Here is a 21720-nt window from a genome sequence, read left to right as displayed (position 1 = left end):
GGCTTGAGTGCAGGGGCCTGCAAGTCGCATTTGTGGCCATGAAGGCCGAGTGTTGGAGCGACTGCAGACAGAAACCCTGAGGATTGGCGATTACCCCCAACAGAATAAAATTGCCAATCCCAGAGCTAGTGCATCCTGGGGGTGGATGCTGTGTGTGGCTTGTAGCTGAGACTACAGCCAGAGAAGGCCAGGAAGCCTGACGGCTCCTGGTGTGATATAGTAGATGCCGTGAGTGATTCCCCTCCCTCGTAGGAGCAGTGCCTTCGGCAGCAGATTTGGTGGCTCATCTGCTGGTACCAATAATTGTCTTTTGCACTAGGTTGGTGCCCTGCCTGGACTTATTTGTGTTCTGTTGTATTTTGTTGTGATGTATTTGCTTTTGTGGGCCATGGCTGCACTGTTTATGTTTGCTTAAAAAATTGTATATACGTGGACTATATGGCAGAAAACCCTGAGGGGGTGGACTGTAGGGTAAAGAAAATATCAGGCTTTTCTGCCCTTCCGCCATCAGAATAGATGATGGATCCTTGCCTGAATGCATGCCTGATGGCGGGCACCTGGAATAGGGTGTGGGCATAGGTAGATGGGATTCAGCTGAGCTAAGACTGTGCTTTTTAAGGGCGGCGTCACGGGGGGACGCCAGTAGCAGCAGCAGCAGCAGCACCAGTAGCAGCAGCAGCAGCAGCAGAATCTGAAGGAGAAGCCGAAGCAGAAGCAGAGAACGCCAGAGAGCCCAGATAGAGTGAAGACTTGCTGGGGGTTGGGAGGTCTGCCAGCCTCCCAGCCCCCCAGCCAGCACCCCTGCCTGCCATATACCCGCTGAACCCCAATAAAAGACCTGCAAAACTACTGAGGACTCTGACTCCTCCTTTACCCGGTCTGCATGGGATCAGAAAACCTGTACTGTGTCCTGTCCTGCCCTTACAACACAGCACCTGCCCCATGCCGGCTGCCACTACAAAATCCAACACCACACATGGGGCAGCCTGGCCCCACACCCATCCCAATGCTGATGCTGTCAGCTAGCCTGGGAGACTGCTCCGTATGGGACAGAGTGTGACAAGCACTCTACCTAGGTGACTTCTCTTAATCAGCAACAAGCCAAGACAGAAGAAGTACAAAGCACATGGCTGTGGGTCAAGGCCACCCAAGCTAGGGCTCTGGGGCCGGCACTTATCTATCGTCTGTGCCTCAGTTTCCTCATAAGGATGTCAGGAGTCAAGGAATTAGGAAACAGCAAAACACCTGGAACAGCCATGCCACACAGTAATGAGTAATGACGCCATGTTAGATGTTAGTGCTCACTCACTCAATATTATAACATCGCCAATAATGTAGCAGGCAGTCCCAGGGCTCGCAAACACATCAGTGAATTACACAGCCAAGGTGCCGGCCCAGAAAAGTTTATCTTTTTTGGTGGACGTCAGACAGCAAATACACAAGATCTGTCAGGTGGCAAAAATGCTTCCAAAACAAATAAGCATAGGAAAGGAAATGAAAATGAGGCTTTTTTAAATAAAAGGTTGTCACAGATACTCGCCACAGATATTTGAGCAGAGACCCGAAGGAAGCAAGGAAGGAGTCACACAGTTATGATCAGAGCCAAGAGAAAGCCGAAGGGCCCTAAGGCAGGGGCAGCCTGGGAGGACCTGGTAACAACCCGGCACCGAGAAGGCTGCTTTCGGGTGTAGATCGTGTTAGTGAAATAATGAAGCAAGACTTCACGAAACCACACAGACGACCCTCCTCATAAACAGCATGGTGTTGACAACTTTCTTACAACAAATGTGACATTTTAAAAACCTAAAAGGAAAGGGGCCTCCCTGGTGGTGCAATGGGTTGAGCACAGTGCTGTGAAGCTGTCCGCAGCCTCTGCAGGGTGGGCTCGATTCCCGGCCGACCAGGGAGATACCCACATGGTGCAGCAGACCTCTCCTGTCTCACCCGCTGCTCCCCCCAGCAGTGTATTTCAGTAGATCTGCCTGTTCTGCTCCCCACTCTGTCTCTGGTGAATCCTCTCACCCTCCTGCACTTCTGACCTGTACCCCAGCTCTTGTATAAATAAATAGGCAGTCAGTCATCATCTGGCAAGAAAAGCTGGTAATACTTGCTGCAAGAAAGAATCACCGGTGACGCGGAAATTGGTGGGTGAGACAGAATGGGAAGCAGGGCATGCTCAAGCTCTCTCCCCAAAATGCATTTCTTAGTTAACCAAGGGGAAAATGAAGACTCGATGGAGTTGACTTGAAGCCGCACAGCAAGTCACTCACCAGCCGCGCTGCCACCAGCACCACGAAACCTCAACACAATCACAGAAAACAAAAGACAAACCCACTCGCGGGACATGTACAAGTAACCTGCCAGTAGTATCCACAGGGTCAGGGTCATGTGGGAAAAGCCAGGCTGAGTGGCTGTCCCAGGCCAGATAGACCTAAGGACACACGTCTGTGAGGGCAGCGTGGTGTTCTGAAGTGGCTCCAGGGCCAGAGGAGGGCTCCAACGTGAGACAGTGTGACTGCAGAAGGCTGCAGTGAACAGCACTGTGTCGGTGCATGATGCTGGGTACGCGAACTGCAGTGCTAGGCAAGATTTTATCATCAAAGGAAGCTCAGTGGAGGACACTTGGAACTTCTGTGTATTACTTTTTAAGTCTGATGCACATTAAGAGTAAACAGAAATTTCCACACTCATCAAGACTGATTGCTGTGTAGCGGTGGTAACAAATACCCACCAGAACCAGTTTTAAACCAGCTTAATCAACAAAAATCAGTTTTTTAAACACTTTTAATCAATCAACTGACAACCTGCTCAGCGAGGTGCAGCCACAGGTCAGCCAGCAGGCAAGGGCAGCAGGCAGTGACCAGCCCCAGAGACCCTGCTGCTGGGCACCACCCGCCGGACAGCCTCACTGGGCCATGCTCTGTAGCGGATGGAACCCTCCCCTGCCCTTGATGGCCAAGCACTCAGCTGTGTGCTCCCAAACCTCCTGTGATTGGCATGGTGGTGCCAGGGGTGACACCTGGTCAGAGCTCTCCCAAGGGCCAATACGGACACTTTTCTGATGAGTGATCATGGCCTCAGACTTGGATGATCCATACGTGGCAAAACTTTCTAGGGTACTGGTTAGGGTACTGGTGACCCCTGGAGGCAAACTAGGGAATAGGCACAACTCCACTCAAATGAGCCCTAAGCGGTGGGTTCCTAAGCAAAGCACATGGTTGAGACGAGACACACGACAAAGGGCGATATATGCTGGCAACAGGTGGCACAGGTGGAGATGTGATTAAGACTTACATGTGCTTAACAATAAAACCATAAAGCACCCGAAGAATTACTACGAAAAATAAGTAAATCAAAAATTATAGCTGGCTACATTAATGTCACTTTTCAGGCAGACGAGGTATGCCTATAACTGTTCAAATAACATGTTTTTTTTTTTTTTAAAGACTTATTTATTTATGCATACAGGAGCTGGGGTACAGGCCAGAGACGCAGGGGATAAGAGGATTCGCTGGACACAGTAGGGAACAGAACAGGCAGACTGACTGAAACACACTGCTGAGGGGAGAGGCGGGGAGAAGGAGAGATCTGCTGCGCCATGTGGGTTGTTCCCTGGCTGGCCGGGGACTGAACTCATACTACAGAGGCTGTAGAGTGCTTCAAAAGTGCAGCGCTTAACCCCTTGCGCCACCAGGGAGGCCCCTAACATGTGTTTTATCTGATCCACCGCAAGTAGATTCCTGTGTGCTGCTTCAGGAAGATGTGGTTTTGTTGTTTCTCTCCCTGACAGGATGGGAGAGAAACTCCCATTTATCAAACCAGCCCTTCCTTTCTCCCCAGTGACAAGCCCCAACCTCTGTAAGGTCATCCTGCCTGAACAGCAACGACCAAGCATGTGCTCCTCGCGAGACCTGAGGATTCCAGAGAACAAGCTGCAGCTCCAGTTTTCAGATCAGACCCAGAGACACGGCTGAGGGCAGGGCGCTGACTCCTCTTGGCCGGTCACACACCTGCAGCATCTCGGGGAAGTTATTAGGCTTCGGAACACAACCCATGCACGAGGGAGTGGTAGAAGGAGAGAAGCTACTTGAGAAGCCACCACAATATGAACTGATTCTGGTAAGTCAAGAGCTTAGCAAGTGTCTGACACACTGTGAATGACTCGTGTTACATGAGAGGATTATTTCCATATGAACTATTAACACTTGGTCCTGAGCAGAAGATGAGTTACTGTACCATCACATCGCTCTACCTCCTTGCTTGCTTTCCAGTTCCAGTATCACTGATTCAGTTCTCACTTAAATTTTTCTGCGTGTGCTGCTCACACCAGGCACAACTAGAATCAGGGATAGAGCAGTAAATAAGACAAAGTTGTTGGGGCAGAAAGATAATAAACACACAACCAATGTCAGAACTGAAAAGTCTATAAAAACAGAATGAGCAGGTGGAAATCTTGAGGCAGTGGGGGCCTCCAGACAGAAGGGAGGGAGAAGTCTGGGTAGGAAGGCCAGCAGCAGGGTCAGCCTCGCCCCAGCAGGCCTGGCTGGGCCAAGAACCAGTAAGAGGCAGCGGGGCTAAGGTGATGAGGGGGACAGGAGGAAAGGCAAGAAGAGACGAGAGGGAAGGCTGTACTACTCCACAGGCAAGAGAGAAGAACCAACTGAGGATCTGTGGAAGGAGTTCGAGGACACGTCAGTCATATAGGAAATGCAAGTTTCAAGAGAGCACAGTTGCTGGGGAGGAGGGAGGGCACAGAGGGAGACCAGGACTGGGGCACAGAGGAGCTCTGCCAGACTCCTCGTGTGATGAGGAGCTGCAAGAAGTTTCTGAGCAGGAAAGACAATGTTTTATTGAATATTTACATTTCAAAAGACCCACCAGCAACCACCCCCACCCCGAGACCACCTGACACGCACAGCCCCGCACAGCTGCTTTTCTTGCCTTCTGTGGCACCACCTGCTGGTGTCAGCCGCCTGTTGGGCCCCTGCCTACTGGCCTCCCTGAGCTGATGCCATCCAGTCTGAGCGAATACCAGAGGCAGGTCCAGAAAGAGGAGACAGGAAAAGAGGTCATTGAGCACCCAAAATTTGAAGGCTAAGTAGAAGACATATGGTGAGTGGCCTATAAAGTCAGAGCCACATTCTGACTATGCCCATTTCTCAAGGCAGAGTCTAGGATCCGGGAAGCCATGTGAGGAAAGCTGGAGCGGGAGGGAGAGACTCCCCCATCCAGCACAGTAGAGCCCAACAGATGGGAGGAAGCGGGGGTAGTCTCACACAGCGTCAGAGGCCGAATATAAGAGCAGAGCCAGACCCCAGCATACATCAAGCAGGAATGTGCTTGTCAATGGGTGCGGTGCAGAGGCCGTCGTGTGCAGGGCTCTGTATTTGCTATAACTGTTACACATGTTCCTTAAAAATTACTGTTTACTTGCTATTGTTTGTGTTCTTTTTGATTTTAGGAGAAATAAGTTTTATTCTTTTGTCAACGTATTTGCTTTATACATTTAAAGGAACAGCTTTAGGAATTTACAAATTTAAACTTTATATTTATTTCTAGACTTATTAAATTTCTTGTGAAATATGCCTTTACTATGCTGCTGTCGCCCTCTTTACCCCCCTCCCTCATGACGCTTTCTGCCTTAAGACTGTTTTCATAGGATCTTTTTTTTTTAATAGAGGCATGTTTTATTTATTTATTTGTTTGTTTGTTTGTTTTGTTTATACATGCACTGGGTACAGTCAGAAGCGCGGGAGGGTGAGAGAATTCACCAGAGCCCGAGTGGGGAGCAGAGCAGGCAGAAAGACCGAAGCACACTGCTGAGGGGAGCAGCGGGCGGCAGGAGAGGTCTGCGCGCCATGTGGGACCCTCCTCCGGTGGCCGGGGAGCAGCCGGAGATCAAGCCGGCGCCGCAGAGGTCGCTGGCAGCTTCGCAACCCAGCGCTCAACCACTGCGCCACCGGGGAGGCCCCTGTTTTCATAGGATCTTAACAGAGCAACACTAACTTTTTTTTTTTTCCTGGTTATTAAGTACCCGGCACACTCTATTCTTTTCCCATCTGCACTGCATAAACTGAGAACAGGATTCAGTAGACGACAGAGACGTTCTTTTATGTGTTTTTCACTGAAGTAGAAGAGAACAGAATGACATTCAAGAAAACTTTAGACTTCAGTGAGAATGGGAAGGGCGAGTGTGGCTCTGAAACACGTTTGTTGAGCCACCAGACAGAAAAGTTCTGAGGCAAACATGTGCGTGCACAAGTACTTGATCTCCAGGTAAATTACTTTTCTCTGCTTAGTCAAAAAAAGAGCAGTGTTTGATCACCACTGTCTGAGGTGTGTCTCACAGTAACAGATCACTGGCGTTCAGCTGCTAATCCCATGCTGACACTCAGCACGTGTCACTGAGGCACAGTGGGGGAGACTGCAGTCTCACACAGTCTCCTGTCAGCTTGGTTCTGGCTACTTGATAAGCCTGAAAATACAAGTCTATTTCTTTGATGAACTCTGGGATAATATTCTATTCAACTAGAGATTTTTTTTTGTGGGACCCTTGCCGGCAACCGGGGAACAAACCGGCGCTGCAGAGGCTGCGGGCAGCCTCACAGCCCAGCGCTCAACCGCTGCGCCACCAGGGGAGGCCCCAACTAGAGATTATTAACGTAAACAAGTATTGTTTTCAATATCTACCCTAATCATTTTAGATGCTTGGAATGAAGGTTCGACATGTGAATGCCCTTTTCAATCTACAACCATCTATTTCTACAGCATTATCCATAAAAATGAGGACCCCTGTGGAAGAAACCCATTTCTATAAGTTCTACTTCTCTCAAAAGGGAGTGTTCTAAATGTACGATTTCCTACTGAGATGGTGGTTTATTAAATAGGGACAAAGTCACCAGGCGAGAACGAGGGCGTCCAACTACAGAGCGTCCTTCTAACTCACCTTGAACACTTGGTCTTGCCAAGGGCAGACGACTCAGTGCCAAGGGTGAGTGTGAATACCAGGTTAGACAAGCGCGGGCCCCAGGGTGCACGCCTCGAGCTCTGTGGCCCCCACACAGGGTACTGAGGCCTGGGGTCCTCAGGGCCTCATCAAGCCCAAGGCACAAAGTGCCAGCAGGACAGGAAGTGACAGGAAGTGAGGGCTGGAGGCCTATTGGAGCAGAGGCTGGAGTAAGTGGCGCTGAGGAGAGAAGTGAGCCTGGCAAAGACCAGCACAGAGAGCCAGAGGCTGCCCATCTGCCCGTGCTGAGGCGGAGAGAGGCCACCGCAGCCGTGCCGCCAGCTCTGTCAACCAGGAGCCGTATAGACCGCCTGACTGAGAGGGAGGCCCAGACACTGAGCCCCAAGCGTGTATTTTTAACATGCAAAACAGATCAAGCCCGAGTCACCCAGAAACGTTGCAATCTTACTTCCACTCCTCTGGGGGGTGTGCGAGTTCATACTTCTCCCTCACGTTAGAGACGCCCATGTCCAGATGGAGCCAGTGCACCTCCTCGGACCGCAGGTGACTGAGGCGGAACCCGTAGCAGGCCACGTGCTTCACCTTGTGGCTGTCCACTATCTTCTGGATGATGCCCTGAAACATACCCCAGAAACGACCATCACAAACCAGAAAACATAATCCAACATTCAGTTCTTCTGGATAATTATCAGAAGTCGTTGGTAAAAAACAAATCAAATAAATTAAATTAATTTTACTTAGAAATCTTGTCTCAAATAGTACTTTTATGAACAAGGAGGTTTGAAAAAAACAAAGAGGTGCATCCCTTTGCTTTACTAATGCACAGGAACCTCAAATGCACCCCTGTACCTCCACCCCTGCACCACCCAGGCTGTCCACGCACGCCCGCTTCCCCCAGCGGTCCCGCGGAGCACTGGTCCTGAGGCTGCTGTCTGAACCCAGGACAGCTTGCTGAGCCCAGGCTGCACCTTAACATCATCATCTAAAACCCGCATTTCGGAAGGCGCGGCTCAACTACAGTTCTGACAACTCTGTGACGCTACCGTGCAGGGGCCTAACCAATGCGCCGCTCGCCCCCAGATCAACATGCACACCCCATTTACAACAGCCGAACCTGAGGCTGTGGCCCAGTGAGGGTGGGGGAGGTATAGGCAGCTTTGAATGGTAAGGTCAAGTTCATGCTGGGCTGTGGAAAGGGATGCCTCGGAACTACTGGCAACACCTAAGTGGGCAGCATCTCAGGGACACTGCTGCGGGGTGAAACAGGCGCACCCACTGCCCCAGCATGGGTGCTGACCACAATCCCCACTAGCTCTCAAGCTTCCTGTGATTTTAATTGATGCTGATAGTAACATAAATGTATCTATTAAAGAAAGCCATGTTTCTAGAAAAGAAAGCCACTGATTCTTACAAATTAGCAACTATCTGAAGCTACCCTAAGTCTTAAAATGTCAGATACATCTAATAGGTCAGGCCTGACACACTGTCTTCATTATGGCCACGCAACTGCTCTGCAGTTAGGGTGCTCCTGGCCCCACCCATTCAAGGTTAAGTGTTTCTAAAAATTCATTTAATGATTTTGCTTGGTTCAACTTGGTCACTTATCTGCTAAATGGCACTTTGAAAGTGCCCTGAGAAGGTTCGCTGCCTAAGTTAAAAACCAATGATGTGAGTGATGAAATGTCAAACATTTATCAATTACTCTGAAATAAAATAACCTGCGTTTTGACAACGTGATTTGTTCGTGCTGCGCTTCCTGAGAGGGCTCAGGCATGGCCTCGTGACTGCTGCGTGCTCCTGGGTCTGACTGGAAAGCGTCTCCCTACAGGAACCCTTCATTGTCTGGAAGCTTTCCCGCCGGTTCGTGGCTGACGCCGCCGAGCGCTCACTGCTCTCTCCACGGCACTCCTGCCTCCGAGCCGTGACTTGGAGGGTAAAACACTCTGCATCGTGATTCCACGGTGACTCTTCTGATACAGTAAATCTTGAACATTTGCTAAATATCTTGTGAAGTTCATTATCTCTAAACAGTTCCCCTCTGGGATGAAGGCTCTGGAGTTTGATAAGGTTAATGCAGTGGTTTAAAGGGTTTCCTCTTTCACTGAACCTGACGTGTACAGGCTAGGACAGTCATATGCTAAGAGCCGCTCCACACATGTGACATGGCAGGGCCTCTCTCCAGTGTGCCCTCGGATTAATGTGAAGGGAGGATACTGGCTGCAGGCCTCGGACACAAGTGACTGTGATCACGAGGCTGCCTTATAAAGCAGAACGACAGAAGTGACAGCCACAAGCTCCATAAACCGTTTACAGAGACGATTATATTTCAATTATACCACATGACTAGGCACTAACACATATTTCAATCCTGAGTAATTCTTCTTTTAATAATTATTCCATTTGAATAATCAGCACGCAGTATTACAGAGCTAACAAAATTATAAATAACTCGAATGTTAAGATTATAGCCTTAAATCTAAATTCCACCAATCCCTTTATCTTGCTCAAAACCAGCTAAGGCAACGTAAGATGAAGAGCAGCAAATCAACTCATCTCTGCGAGAAGAAAGGGAAGAAAACATGTGCTGCGCGGTCACCGGGCACCCGTCCGCCGCAGAGATGAATGTGGACCACGAGGGCGGGGAGGAGGGTCGTCCAGCAAATCCGCGCCCACTCAGCGCTGCCCGCCTCTCACTCGCAGCGACTGCCGCCTACAGACGCTCCGAAGTGCCCTTCATGGCGCGGGCTCGACACCAGAGAACCCTTTCCAGCCAAGGCCTCCGCTTGGCTACCACCACTGAGGGCGGAGAGCTTGGGCCTTGCCCAGGGACTGAGAGCAACAGGCACATGACAGCTCCTGAAGAAACCACCACCAACTCCCCTCAAGACTACAATGTGTAGGGGCCTCCCCGGTGGCGCAGCGGTTGAGCGCTGGGTTGCGAAGCTGCCCGCGGCCTCTGCGGCGCCGGTTCGATCCCTGGCCGCTCCCCGGCCGCTCCCCGGCCACCGGAGGAGGGTCCCACATGGCGCGCAGACCTCTCCTGCCGCCCGCTGCTCCCCTCAGCAGTGTCCTTCGGTCCTTCTGTCTGCTCTGCTCCCCGCTCTGGCTCTGGTGAATTCTCTCACCCTCCCGCGCTTCTGACTGTACCCAGTGCATGTATAAACAAAACAAACAAACAAATAAATAAATAAAACATGCCTCTATTAAAAAAAAAAAAAAAAAAAGACTACAATGTGTAGAAAACATCTGTCTTAGTTCTCGAGCATCAGAGGCTGTCTGCACTGCCTGACTTCCTTGAACCTCCCGGGAGTTTCAAGGCGGGAGCACACAAGTCACTGGCATTAATGGATCAATCCATTATTCAGTCATTTTCCCAAGAAATTTTACAATCACAACTCATGCCAGTCCCATAGCGGCTGAAGAAACGTAACCAAGCAAAGGCAGCATCTCGCTCCACGAGAGTAACAGCAGGCGCTGCGTCCTCCCTTGTCCACCCACGCGCTGCAGCCGCCGGCGCACTCACCCTGACGTCGGTGGCGTCTCCATGCCGGATAATACTGGCCCAGGTGGCTGGCTCACTACTGTTCTCGAAGTAATGAAAGACCTTCAACACGCGCTCCATCGCCCCGGGGGAGCGCTCCACGCCGGGACCCAGGTGCGTCTTGGGGCTGGAGTTCGGTGTATGGTTCAAGTTTGGGTCGAGGTGCGCCGCCGCCATTGCCCCGCTGGATGCTAGGTATCTGGCATGTTCTGGAAGGGAACAAAGGTCATTTTCAGTCACACCATATGAAGTCAAGCAGTGCAGGCGTGTGCGCTGGCCACTGCGCTGGGGGCCTCCGGTGAAGGCGAGCCCGGGGAGATGCAGCCGACCGCCAGGAGAGCACTGCAGCCTGGGCCAGGGCAGCACCCTGTCCGCGCGGCAGGATAAATGTCTGCTGGCCCAACGGGAAAGGCCAGGAATCCTAGTGCAGTTCTGTCAGAAACCCACCGTGTTATCTGTACACAGCGTAGTTTCACCACCACCCATTTTACTATTAAAATTTTTATTTACACTTGTGGGAAAATCTCACAGGAAGGCCTGTGTAAGGGCAGGACATGGGCACAGGTGCAGGTTTTCTGATCCCATGCAGACCGGGTAAAGGAGGAGTCAGAGTCCTCAGTGGTTTTGCAGGTCTTTTATTTGGGGTTCACCAGGCATATGGCAGGCAGGGGTGCTGGCTGGGGGACTGGGAGGCTGGCAGGCCTCCCAGCCCCCAGCAAGTCTTCACTCTATCTGGGCTCTCTGGCGTTCTCTGCTTCTGCTTCGGCTTCTCCTTCAGGTTCTGCTGCTGCTGGCTGGGGCTGCTGGCGTCCCCCCGTGACGCCGCCCTTAAAAGCACAGTCTTAGCTCAGCTGAATCCCATCTACCTATGCCCACACCCTATTCCAGGTGCCCACCATCAGGCATGCATTCAGGACAAGGATCCATCATCTATCCTGATGGCGGAAGGGCAGAAAAGCCTGACATTTTCTTTACCCTACAGTCCACCCCCTCAGGGTTTTCTGCCATACAGTCTATACATATATAAGCAATTTTCTAAGCAAACAAACAATGCAGCCATGGCCCACAAAAGCAAATACATCAAATATAACAAAATACAATATAACAAAATACAACAGAACACATAAGTCCAGGCAGGGCACCAACCAAGTGCAAAAGACAATTATTGGTACCAGCAGATGAGCCACCAAATCTGCTGCCGAAGGCACTGCTCATACGAGGGAGGGGAATCACTCACGGCATCTACTATATCACACCAGGAGCCGTCAGGCTTCCTGGCCTTCTCTGGCTGTAGTCTCGGCTACAAGGCACACACAGCATCCACCCCCAGGATGCACTAGCTCTGGGATTGGCAATTTTATTCTGTTGGAGGTAATCGCCAACCCTCAGGGTTTCTGTCTGCAGTCGCTCCAACACTCGGCCTTCACGGCCACCAATGCGACTCGCAGACCCCTGCACTCAGGCCAACCCACTGCACAATCACATGGGTCGGGGATCCAAACTCTGCATTCGTTTTGGGCTCCACCCCAAGCCACATTCCCCACCCATCCCCCAAGGACAGGTTCCTCAGCTCCTCACCCTCGCTCAAGAATGAGCAGGGCATCACCCACAGGTGATTTTACGAGACTCACAGTTCTTCAGCATACCCAGGCTGCTTAACAGCCGCTCAGGGCTTCTCAACTTATCATCAGTACCAGCTTTTGCTTTCTTAGTTGGCTTTTCTCCTCCACCTGGCTGCTGGGCATACACAGGCTGCTTTTGGCCATCTAGGCCCACTGGCCACCCCTAGATTCCCATCTCCTGGGGTTTACAAACAAAACTGTTCCATCCCCAGGGTCCCAAAACATATCAACCTGCAAGGTCCTCCGCCTTCTGGCGGGATTGTCAGTCCAAGTCCATCAGTTCAAGTCCATTGGCCTCTCCCTGCGTCAGCAACGGCCTGCTGCCTCAGGGGTCATTGGCTGGTCCTTTCCGGTGTTGGTGGCTGGTCCTTTCCGGTGTCGTTGGCTGGTCCTTTTGGGCGTCTCCTTCACGCCAGGTCTCGTCCTGTAGCTCGTGGGCGTTGTTCACCTTCTGTGCCGCCATGGCGCCTCCAGCGTCATCACAGGCAAACAGTCTGTTCTCCTTAGTCCCTCCAGGTCTTCGGAGGGCTCCAATACACGTCTGCATGGATCTTGCTGACTTACGCCAATTGTAAGGGCAGGACTTGGACACTGTGCAGGTTTTCTGATCCCATGCAGACCGGGTAAAGGAGGAGTCAGAGTCCTCAGTGGTTTTGCAGGTCTTTTATTTGGGGTTCACCAGGCATATGGCAGGCAGGGGTGCTGGCTGGGGGACTGGGAGGCTGGCAGGCCTCCCAGCCCCCAGCAAGTCTTCACTCTATCTGGGCTCTCTGGCGTTCTCTGCTTCTGCTTCGGCTTCTCCTTCAGGTTCTGCTGCTGCTGGCTGGGGCTGCTGGCGTCCCCCCGTGACGCCGCCCTTAAAAGCACAGTCTTAGCTCAGCTGAATCCCATCTACCTATGCCCACACCCTATTCCAGGTGCCCACCATCAGGCATGCATTCAGGACAAGGATCCATCATCTATCCTGATGGCGGAAGGGCAGAAAAGCCTGACATTTTCTTTACCCTACAGCCTGTGAAACGCTACTTGTGCTGTCTCCTTCTGAAAACTTTCATGTGAGATGCGAGTCCTTTGTCCATTCAACGAAGGCTCAGTGAGTAGTCACCAGCCAGGAGGCTAAGGGCGGGGGCCTGGTCTCAAGGCCCGCTGCTTCCAGCGGGGGCCAGGCCAGATGGCGGCAGCAAGGACAGCTGCTTCCAGGCGTGAACAGTGGAGGCGAGACTACAACTTCCACGGAGAAAACTCAGAGAAGGCGCTTTCAGCCCCGGCCCACAAGGCAGGGCTCCCGAAGGAGCTGTCAGAAGGAAACACCCGTCAGGAACACCGGGAGGTGGCCTCTCTAACTGGCAACACCTAAACCTACTTGAGCCTTTTTACTGACCCAGCAACTTCACTTCGAGGAAGTGATCCTGCAAGTCAACTTACCACAATAGGAAAATACATGTGCATAAGGTTGTTTACCGCAGTTCACTGCTGTAGGGTGAGGTAAAAGTATCAGGCTTTTCTGCCCTCCTGCCATTAAGATTGACGATGGAACCCTGTGGTCCCGAATGCATGCCTGATGGCGGCCCCTGGAGTAGGATGTGGGCATACATAGATGGGATTCACCTGGGCTAAGACTGGGCTTTTAAGGGCGGTGTCACAGGGACGCCAGCAGAAGCAGAGAAGCTGAGAGAGAAGCAGAGCCATGAGAAGAGCAGAGAGAACGTGAGAGAAGGCCGGAGAGCCCACACAGAGTGAAGACTTGCTGGGGACTGGGAGCCTGCCAGCTTCCCGGCCCCCAGCACCCCTGCCTGCCGTGTGCCTGGTCAATCCCAATAAAAGCCTGAAAACCCGCTGAGGTCTCCAGGACTCTCTCCTCCTTTACCCGGTCTGCTGGATCAGAAAACTTGCACTGTGTTCTGTCCTGCCCCTACACTGCAAATTCGCAAAATATTGGGAAGCACCTAAATGCCCTTTCATAAGTGTGTAAATGAGAACACTGCAGTACAAATTCCCACAGTGGAGTACGATAAATATTTCGTTAAAAATGGGGGGAGGGAAATCTCTATTACGGATGAAGTGTGATTTCCAGAATATCCTGCTAAATTCAAAACAAGCTCAGAGTTGGGGGCTGAGCGGGCTCCCTTTTGTACAACAGGCGCAGTGTATGTGCAGAAGCCCCACAAAGCAGGAACGGGAGGCCCGTCAGATGGGCAACAGGTGGGGCAGGTGAAGTGGGGAGGGGCGGGAGGGCTGGAGTGCAGTCACCCCACCACAGAAGCACTGGGCAGAGCGCCTAACAGCCAGGCTGCGTGGACACAGAACCACCACGCCCACCTGCAGCGACGCATCCTTGCGAGCACACGTGAAACCTTCACTGAACTTGACCTGCTGCTGGGCGAGTCAGTAAGTATCAGAGGTCTACTGAACACAAGTGTGTTCTCGATCCAGCACTGAGCTAACTGAAAAGAGAAGTAGAAAATCCCTTATTGGAAATTTAAGCAACAGATTTCAAATAAGTCATTAGCCAAAAAGGAACTCGAAGTATTAAGAACTGAGTGGGACATGCACAGAAATAACCAAACTGTGGCTGCAGACAGGGGTGTGCTTAAGTTAAAATCCACACCTGCATATATAGTCATTAAGATTAGAAATCAACAACAGAAAAACCTTACCTAGTAGTACAATTAAGAAGCTGAGCAAAATCAAAAGTTATTTCTCTGACAAGAATAATGCAGCTGATAGGTCCTTAGCAAGCCTGGTCAAGGAAGAGAAACGGCAAGGATACTGATATTGGAGAACAGATAAGACGGGTAACACGAGGCCATAATGAACTTTATGCAAATGATTATGAAATTTTAAGACAGACACACCATTTCTTGAAAAGTACAACTGACCCAAACTGAAACATCAAATATAAAATTCAAACAGACCTACTCTAGCAAAAAGACAATTTGCAATTAAAATTCTTTCTGCAAAGGAAGATTTGAATTCTTCCAATGATGTAAAGAAGAAATAATATTAATCTCACAGAAATTCTTCCAGAGAATGAATAAGGTCATGTCCCAAGTAGAGCCCAGCAAGATGTCGACGCAAAGCCCGATGAGGCGCACGCCAGGGAGGGCCGGAGCGTGGCCTGCTCACACCGACGTCTCCACGCAGCAACAGCACTTTGTCAAGCAGCATTTAAATAGAAGTTATAACCAAGAGGCGGTTACTTGAGGCATGCAGGAGACTCACACACTCACAGAGCAATATTTACAGACGCTGATTCAAAACTGCCAGAAGCTGCGAGCAGCGAGGCACTGAAGACTGGAGTGCACTCAGGCTGCAGGCCCCGGATAGCGGAGCAGCCTCGGCGCGGAGAGGCCGGCCACGTGCTGACGAGGAAGAGAAGCCCACCTGCAAAGGACCCAGACAGCGAGTCCATCTCCACACCACAGCCTGGACAAGGCCAGCAGCGTGGGCGCAGGGCTGAGGGGAGGGGGCCCGCGAGACCACAGAGGGGTTTTAGAGCCATGGAAACACTCCGGGTGACGCCGCGAAGATGGCCAGCACTGTCCCCCAGAGGAGCTCGCCTCCACCACGGGCTGCGGGCACCTTGTGACATCAATGACGCTAAGTCACATCGACCAAAGCACCACTTGGGTGGGGCTGTGGACAACGGGGAAGGCTGTGCTTGTTTGGGGGGGAGGGTATGCAAGAAATCTCTGAACCTTCCCTTCAATTTTGCTGTGAGTCTAAAAGTGCTCAAAGTCTTCATTTTTAAAAAGTAATCACTGTAGGGCCTCCCCTGGTGGTGCAGCGGTTGAGTGCTGGGTTGCGAGGCTGCCCGAAACCTCTGCAGTGCCGGTTTGATCCCCGGCCACCAGTGAGGGTCCCACCAAAAAAAAAAAAAAAAAGTAATCACTGTAACTTACAGTACCTTCAGAAAGAACCGGTCATCTCAATATAGGCACAAAGAGCATCTAATAAAGTCCACCATCCACTCAAGATAAAAACTCTTAGCAAAGGGCCTCCCCAGTGGCGCAGCAGGTTGAGTGCAGCGTTGTGAGGCTGTCCGCAACCTTTGCAGCCTGGGTTTGATTCCCGGCCAGCCAGGGAGATTCCCACATGGCGCAGCAGACCTCTCCTGTCGTGCCTGCTGTTCCCCTCAGCAGTGTATTTCAGTCATCCGCCTGTTCTGCTCCCCGCTCTGTCTCTGGTGAATCCTCTCACCCTCCTGCAACTCTGGCTATACCCCAGCTCTTGTATAAAAATAAATAAATCTTAAAAAAAAAAAAAAAAAACTCTTAGCAAATCAGGGGCCTCCCTAGTGACACAGGGGTTAAAGACAGCGCTGTCAGGCTGTTGCTGGCCACTGCATCACTAGTTCAATCCCTTTACGGGAGCTACCCATACGGCACAGCAGACCTCTCCTATCTTGCTCCCCTCAGCAGTGTATCAGTAGCTCTACCTGTTCTGTTCCTCACTGTCTCTGATGAGTCCTCTCAACCCCCATACAACACCTCTGGCCTGCACCCCAGTTCTTGTATGCTTAAATAAACAAATCTTTAAAAACAAACAAACCCCTCTTAGCAAATGAGACACAGGAAGAAACGATGATGAGGACGCACATTAAGCCTAAATCAAACACCGGTGGGGACGAGTCACCTCCGCAGGGTAGGGGTGCTGCCACCACTTCCAAAACGGCATGTTCAGAGTCTTACGCCAGAGGCGAGAGAGAAAGGAAACGGCGTGACAGGAGGAAGGAGGCCACCACCAGACACAGGCTCTGTAAGGAGACAAGAGATGAGGCCTGCAGGCAAGCCAGGGTCAGCCGCTGGAACTCTCAACAGCTGGCCTGCTCTGCGCCTGGGCAGCAGGGTGACCGGAGCACATTGCCCGGTCAGGGCTCAGAGCAGCGCTGAGAAGCCACTCGCTGACACCAAGTACGGCAAGGGGGAGCGAAGCCACCAGACACACTGGAATAGATCTCCGCAGCCCCAAGTCAATGAGAAATCCTTCCCCAGTCTTTAAAAGCAGGCCAGAACATTCTAAAAGCGAAACCATTGTCAAAATGCTATCAGAGTGAAGCAATTTCCACAACAGAATGTGATTTGTTTAGTTTAATGCTTCCCCAATGTGTGAAATCCCATTTGTGTTTTAAAGCCTCAGTCTGGCCCCTTCTGTCCCAGCCCTGGCCTTGCTCAGTGGCTCCTGCAGGGGGCACGGCATGAGGCTGGCCTGGAGGACGCAACCCTGACATAGGAACGACCTACCTCCTCAAGGCAGCCTCACGGCCAGGAGCTGGTGCCCGAACTGGCCTCCCGCTCCCATCAAGGCTGAGGTGTGCTTCTGACCCACGATCACGGTGCCACGGGGCTGCCAATTCTGTCCTCGTCCTTCTCAGCACGGGGCGGCAGCCATCAGGGGGCTGAATTTTACCTACAGCCTCTCTGTATCTGGGGCCAGTGGACATAACCATCCCAGGGATCTACCTGTGTACACTGCAGAACATCCTTTTTAGAAAACTATCAGAGAAGAGCCTCCCTGCGGGTGCAGGGGTTAAGTCTCAAACTATGAAGCTATGGCCAGCCACTGCGGCAGGAGTTCGATCCCAGCCAAGGAGCTGACCCACATGGCACCCCGGATCTCTCCGGTCTCGCTGCTGCTCCCCTCAGCAGTGTGTTTTAGTAGATCCTCCTGTTGTGCTCCCCACTCTGTCTCTGGTGAATCCTCTCATCCCCGCACCTCTGGCCTGCACCCCAGTTCTTGTATGCATTAATAAAAATACATTTTAAAAAATTATCTGAGAAGAGAAAATAAAAACAATTACAATGAAAAGTGCTTTTAACATGGTTTAGACACACACCCCTCAAATTATCTCAGGCAAAGGACCATAATCGTTTTAATTTCTGGCCTGTCATAGACCAATACTTTAGTAAAATATAGCGAAAAGGAGTTTTTAGAAAAATGAAATTTAGAAATAAAAGGCAGGCACACCACTTGGGTTTCTGGGTACCCACATTGCGTTTGACCCTGGCTCAGTCCTGGCCGGCAGCTGGGGTGCTGCCCTAACCCGCTGGCCATCCTTGCAGAGTCCCAGCTCGCACCACAGGCTCTCGTGCCACTGCCAGGCCAGGCTGCCCGGTCAAGCCAGCGCGCAGACAAGAGTCCAGGCCTTCCTGGAGCATGGCGGGCGCAGTGGGCCAGGGACAGCTGCTGAGCTGCCGAGGCCCAGCCACGGCATGGCAGCCTCTCGAGGGCTCTGGGGGCCTCGCCCTTCTTCTCTAGGAAGGTGCGGGGTGGTTCCAGGGCAAGGCACAACCAACCTTGTGCAGATGCCCGGCTCACCCCAGTATCTGATACATACGCTCCCTAAAACACCACATGTGGGGGAGGGAGAAAGGCCAGGGCCATGATGACACCTTGCCTAGAGCCCGCCCCCAGACGCCCTCCCCATGCTGCAGCGTGCCCGCCCACGTGCCCGCAAGGCATGCTGCAAACTGTCACAGAAAAATTAAAAAAAGGAAACAAGACTTGCCAGGTTTGAAGATTTACTAAGAATCTGAGTAATAACGCTGAGGTGAGTCCCTAAACAACTAGACGGGTGTAAAATTTGTCTCTGCCCTAACGTTTTTCACTTTATGCGAGATTTGGGTTTTTCAGGTAAGGTTTAACCAAAACCTCCTACGCTCACGTTACTAGACAGATGCTGGCATCACAGCCCACGAGTGTGTGCTCAGGCGCTGAGGGGGCAGGACCAGCTCCTCGCAGGCGCTTTGACCCAGGAAGTGTCCCTGCATCATTTCTCTGCTGATTTCATCCTTTTTCTCTTTCTGCAACTCGCACCGCTTGGATTTGGGCCTTCCGAGTTACCGCCCTGCTTTTTTCCTCCTCCACGGGCCATGAGGCGGCCCACAAGCTCCCGCGGGTGCAGTTCTGCTTTCCTCCTTTGAGTTGCTTGTTCTTTGAATGTACTTTAAAATCTGTCCTTTTTGGGTGCGATGTTTTCTCTTAGCTCTCTGGTGCCTTATGCTGGGATTTTAATTGCTCACCTTGCTCATGTCTGTGGCCCGCTCTCTCGTCGCTCCCTCTTTTGGCCCTACATTTTGAGAACAGAGGCTGCCAGCCAAGGGCCTGTGCTGAGGAGGACTGGCCTCCCTGAGCGCACAGGCGTCCATTCGGCTTGAAGTCCAGAATGCCAGCGCCTGCCTCTCCTCTTGGGCCAGTGTCCTCAGAAAAGGGCCTTCAGGCTCTCGTCAGGGCCAGGGAAAAGATCCTGCCAGGACTCCGGGTGCCCGGGACAGAGAAAGCCTGCTTAACTGCAGTTAACCGCCAGTTTTGAGTATAAGAATGTTCAATGTATGGTTTTACCAGAAATTTCCACAATAAAGATTTTAAAACTGTATATGCAGAGAACCCAGTGGGGAAAAGAACTTATCACAATGGCCTTTCCAATGCTGCAGCTTCAAGACCCTCACTGGTTCGCTGGCTCCCTGGGGTAGGGAGACACTTCTTCACCTGCTGCGGGCAAGACTGGGGCCAGCACAGGCAGGGCCGTGAAGACCAAGCCCACGTAACCGAGCCGCAGGAGGGGCGTCTGGGAAGGGTCTCGTGGCTCTGGACAAGGGGCGGAGGCGCTGCTTCCGGGGCTCAGGACCTGCATGCTCCCCACTGGCCGCTGCCTGACTCTCAAGTCACTGCAGCTCCTGTCAAGTGCAAGCAGTAACATCTACCCTGTGAGCTGGGGCACACCCTGTGTCCTTCAACAGATGGCGACAGAGTCTAAAGAAGATAACCAGCACCCTCCAAGTCAAGAATGGGTCCTCCGTAGGGTCACCCAAAATGCAAATCCTGTCAGGCCTCCTATTTAACCAAGGTATCAAAAGTCCTACCTTAGCCTAAAAGGCATCTTCCCTGCCTTCCTGCAGAGCCCGCGAGTCCCTGTTTGGAAAGGAGACAAAGCCCCATCTTACCCCAATCCCAGCTGCTATGTCTGAAATGCACCCTTGAACCCAGCACCCAATGAAGCACAAGTGTTCCCCTAGAATTTCCCCCCAGACCCTGTCCCATAAAAAACAATGTGTCTTTTTACACTGAAACACACCCAGCACACCCCTGCCAGCGACCCCGGAAAGGTGGGCAGGAAGACTTCCAGTAGTCTGGAGATGTTATCTCCTCAGTGACTCGCAGCTTTACAGAACAGAACGGCTTTTACATTGGAAAGTAACGTATTCCCATGGTACTTTGTTTATCTTGTTTGAAAAAGGGTTACTGACAAAGCTGACCGGGGAGAGGCGGAGAGGTGGCAGCTGGCTTTACCCCAGGCCCTTCTGGACTACTCACGTGGCCCACGACACTTTCTGGCCAGTGTAAACGTAAGGAGTGTCCACATAAACATCTCCAAATCAATACATGATTTTAAACAACAGTAAACACAAAAAAGCCTCAAGATAAAATGCAAATAAAATTTGTAGAACCTTAAAAGCACCATGATTTGAAAAGCAGTGTCAGAAAATCATTTTCTCCTGCAACAGCCCAATGCCTCTGGCCGTCCCAAGCAAAGGCACTTGGGACTCCAACAGCGGGAGCGGCAACAGCTCCAGTTTGTTCTTTCTCTCCCCTAAAGCGTCGGCCAGCGACAGAAAGTCTGGCTCCAAATGACAGTGTCTCTGGAACGTCTGCCCAGTTCCCAGGCACAGGGGCCTGCCCCATCCACACCAACAGCCTGTGTGCCGCCGTCGGCATCCTTCCACCACCAAGCCTCAGTCGCCTGCTCACTCCAGAAGTCTTAGAAACCGCCTTCTTTTTACTATAAGCTTTTGTCTGCATTTTCCCTAGCAAATTTAATGCTGTATTACTTTATGATGCATGTAACATGCAGATTTTCCCATGCTAACAGCTGTTAACTGCACTGGCTGGTCCTCAAGAAACAGTATTTTAAGCACTGTAAGTAAATGCTACATTTTAGACCAGGCTGCGCCCGGTTTCCTCAAGTATTTATTTTCCCTTTGCAGAACAGAACAATGCCGGATTTCAGAAAGGCAGTGTTCCATGGCATGTGAATTTGTAGTCTAATACAGCTGTGTCTGGAGTATAAAATGCGCATCTTAGCAACTCAATGGTTTTTTACGTGCAGACGTGCACGTGCACCTCCGTCCGCCGACCGCCAACCAGCAGGCGTGGGCACGCCATCAGCGCCTCGTCTTCCGTCCTGTGTGATCAGCACCGCCCCAAAGGGAGCCACGGCCCACTGCTGTCACTTGCAGATTACGGTGTCCTGAACTTTCCGCACATTAATCCTATACACGGAAAACGGAAGGGAAAGCTCTCCAACTCGCGTTTCCAGAATACTTGACATGAAAACCTGACAAAGGTAACAAGAAGAGAAAGCACAGGCTGCCACCCCTGTGAACACAGCCTCCATCTCCTAGACAAAACCCCGCAGGCTGCACTGGCAGTGTGCAAGCACACCCTGATCACGCGGGGTTGATCTGAGGGATGCAAGGCTGGTTTAATAATCAAGAGCTAAATGAGCACATTATATATTAAAAAAGAAAAAGCAGAAAAATATAATTTAACAGAGAGAAAAAGCACCTCACAGAAATCAACAAGTTTTCATG

The 21720-nt window shown here is 51.5% G+C and overlaps 1 protein-coding gene across 7 annotated transcripts in view; it reads right to left on the bottom strand.

The window, feature by feature from the left end:
* The window catches only part of PTK2 (protein tyrosine kinase 2), a 165346-nt gene that overhangs the window by 104479 nt on the left and 39147 nt on the right, over positions 1–21720 (bottom strand). For all 7 annotated transcript variants that reach the window (XM_054691950.1, XM_037499500.2, XM_054691951.1 and 4 more), the window contains exons 2-3: positions 10491–10717; positions 7416–7582 (exon numbers count right to left, since the gene is read on the bottom strand). In XM_054691950.1, the coding sequence (XP_054547925.1) occupies positions 7416–7582; positions 10491–10685 (362 nt within the window). In that variant the 5' untranslated portion in view covers positions 10686–10717. The remainder of the gene's footprint in view (positions 1–7415; positions 7583–10490; positions 10718–21720) is intronic.

The sequence above is a fragment of the Talpa occidentalis genome, unplaced genomic scaffold, assembly GCF_014898055.3.
Source record: "Talpa occidentalis isolate TD23 unplaced genomic scaffold, MPIMG_talOcc4v2.1, whole genome shotgun sequence".
Classification (NCBI taxonomy): domain Eukaryota; kingdom Metazoa; phylum Chordata; class Mammalia; order Eulipotyphla; family Talpidae; genus Talpa; species Talpa occidentalis.
The sequence above is the reverse complement of the archived record's forward strand: the minus strand, read 5'-3'. Positions and strand labels throughout refer to the sequence as shown.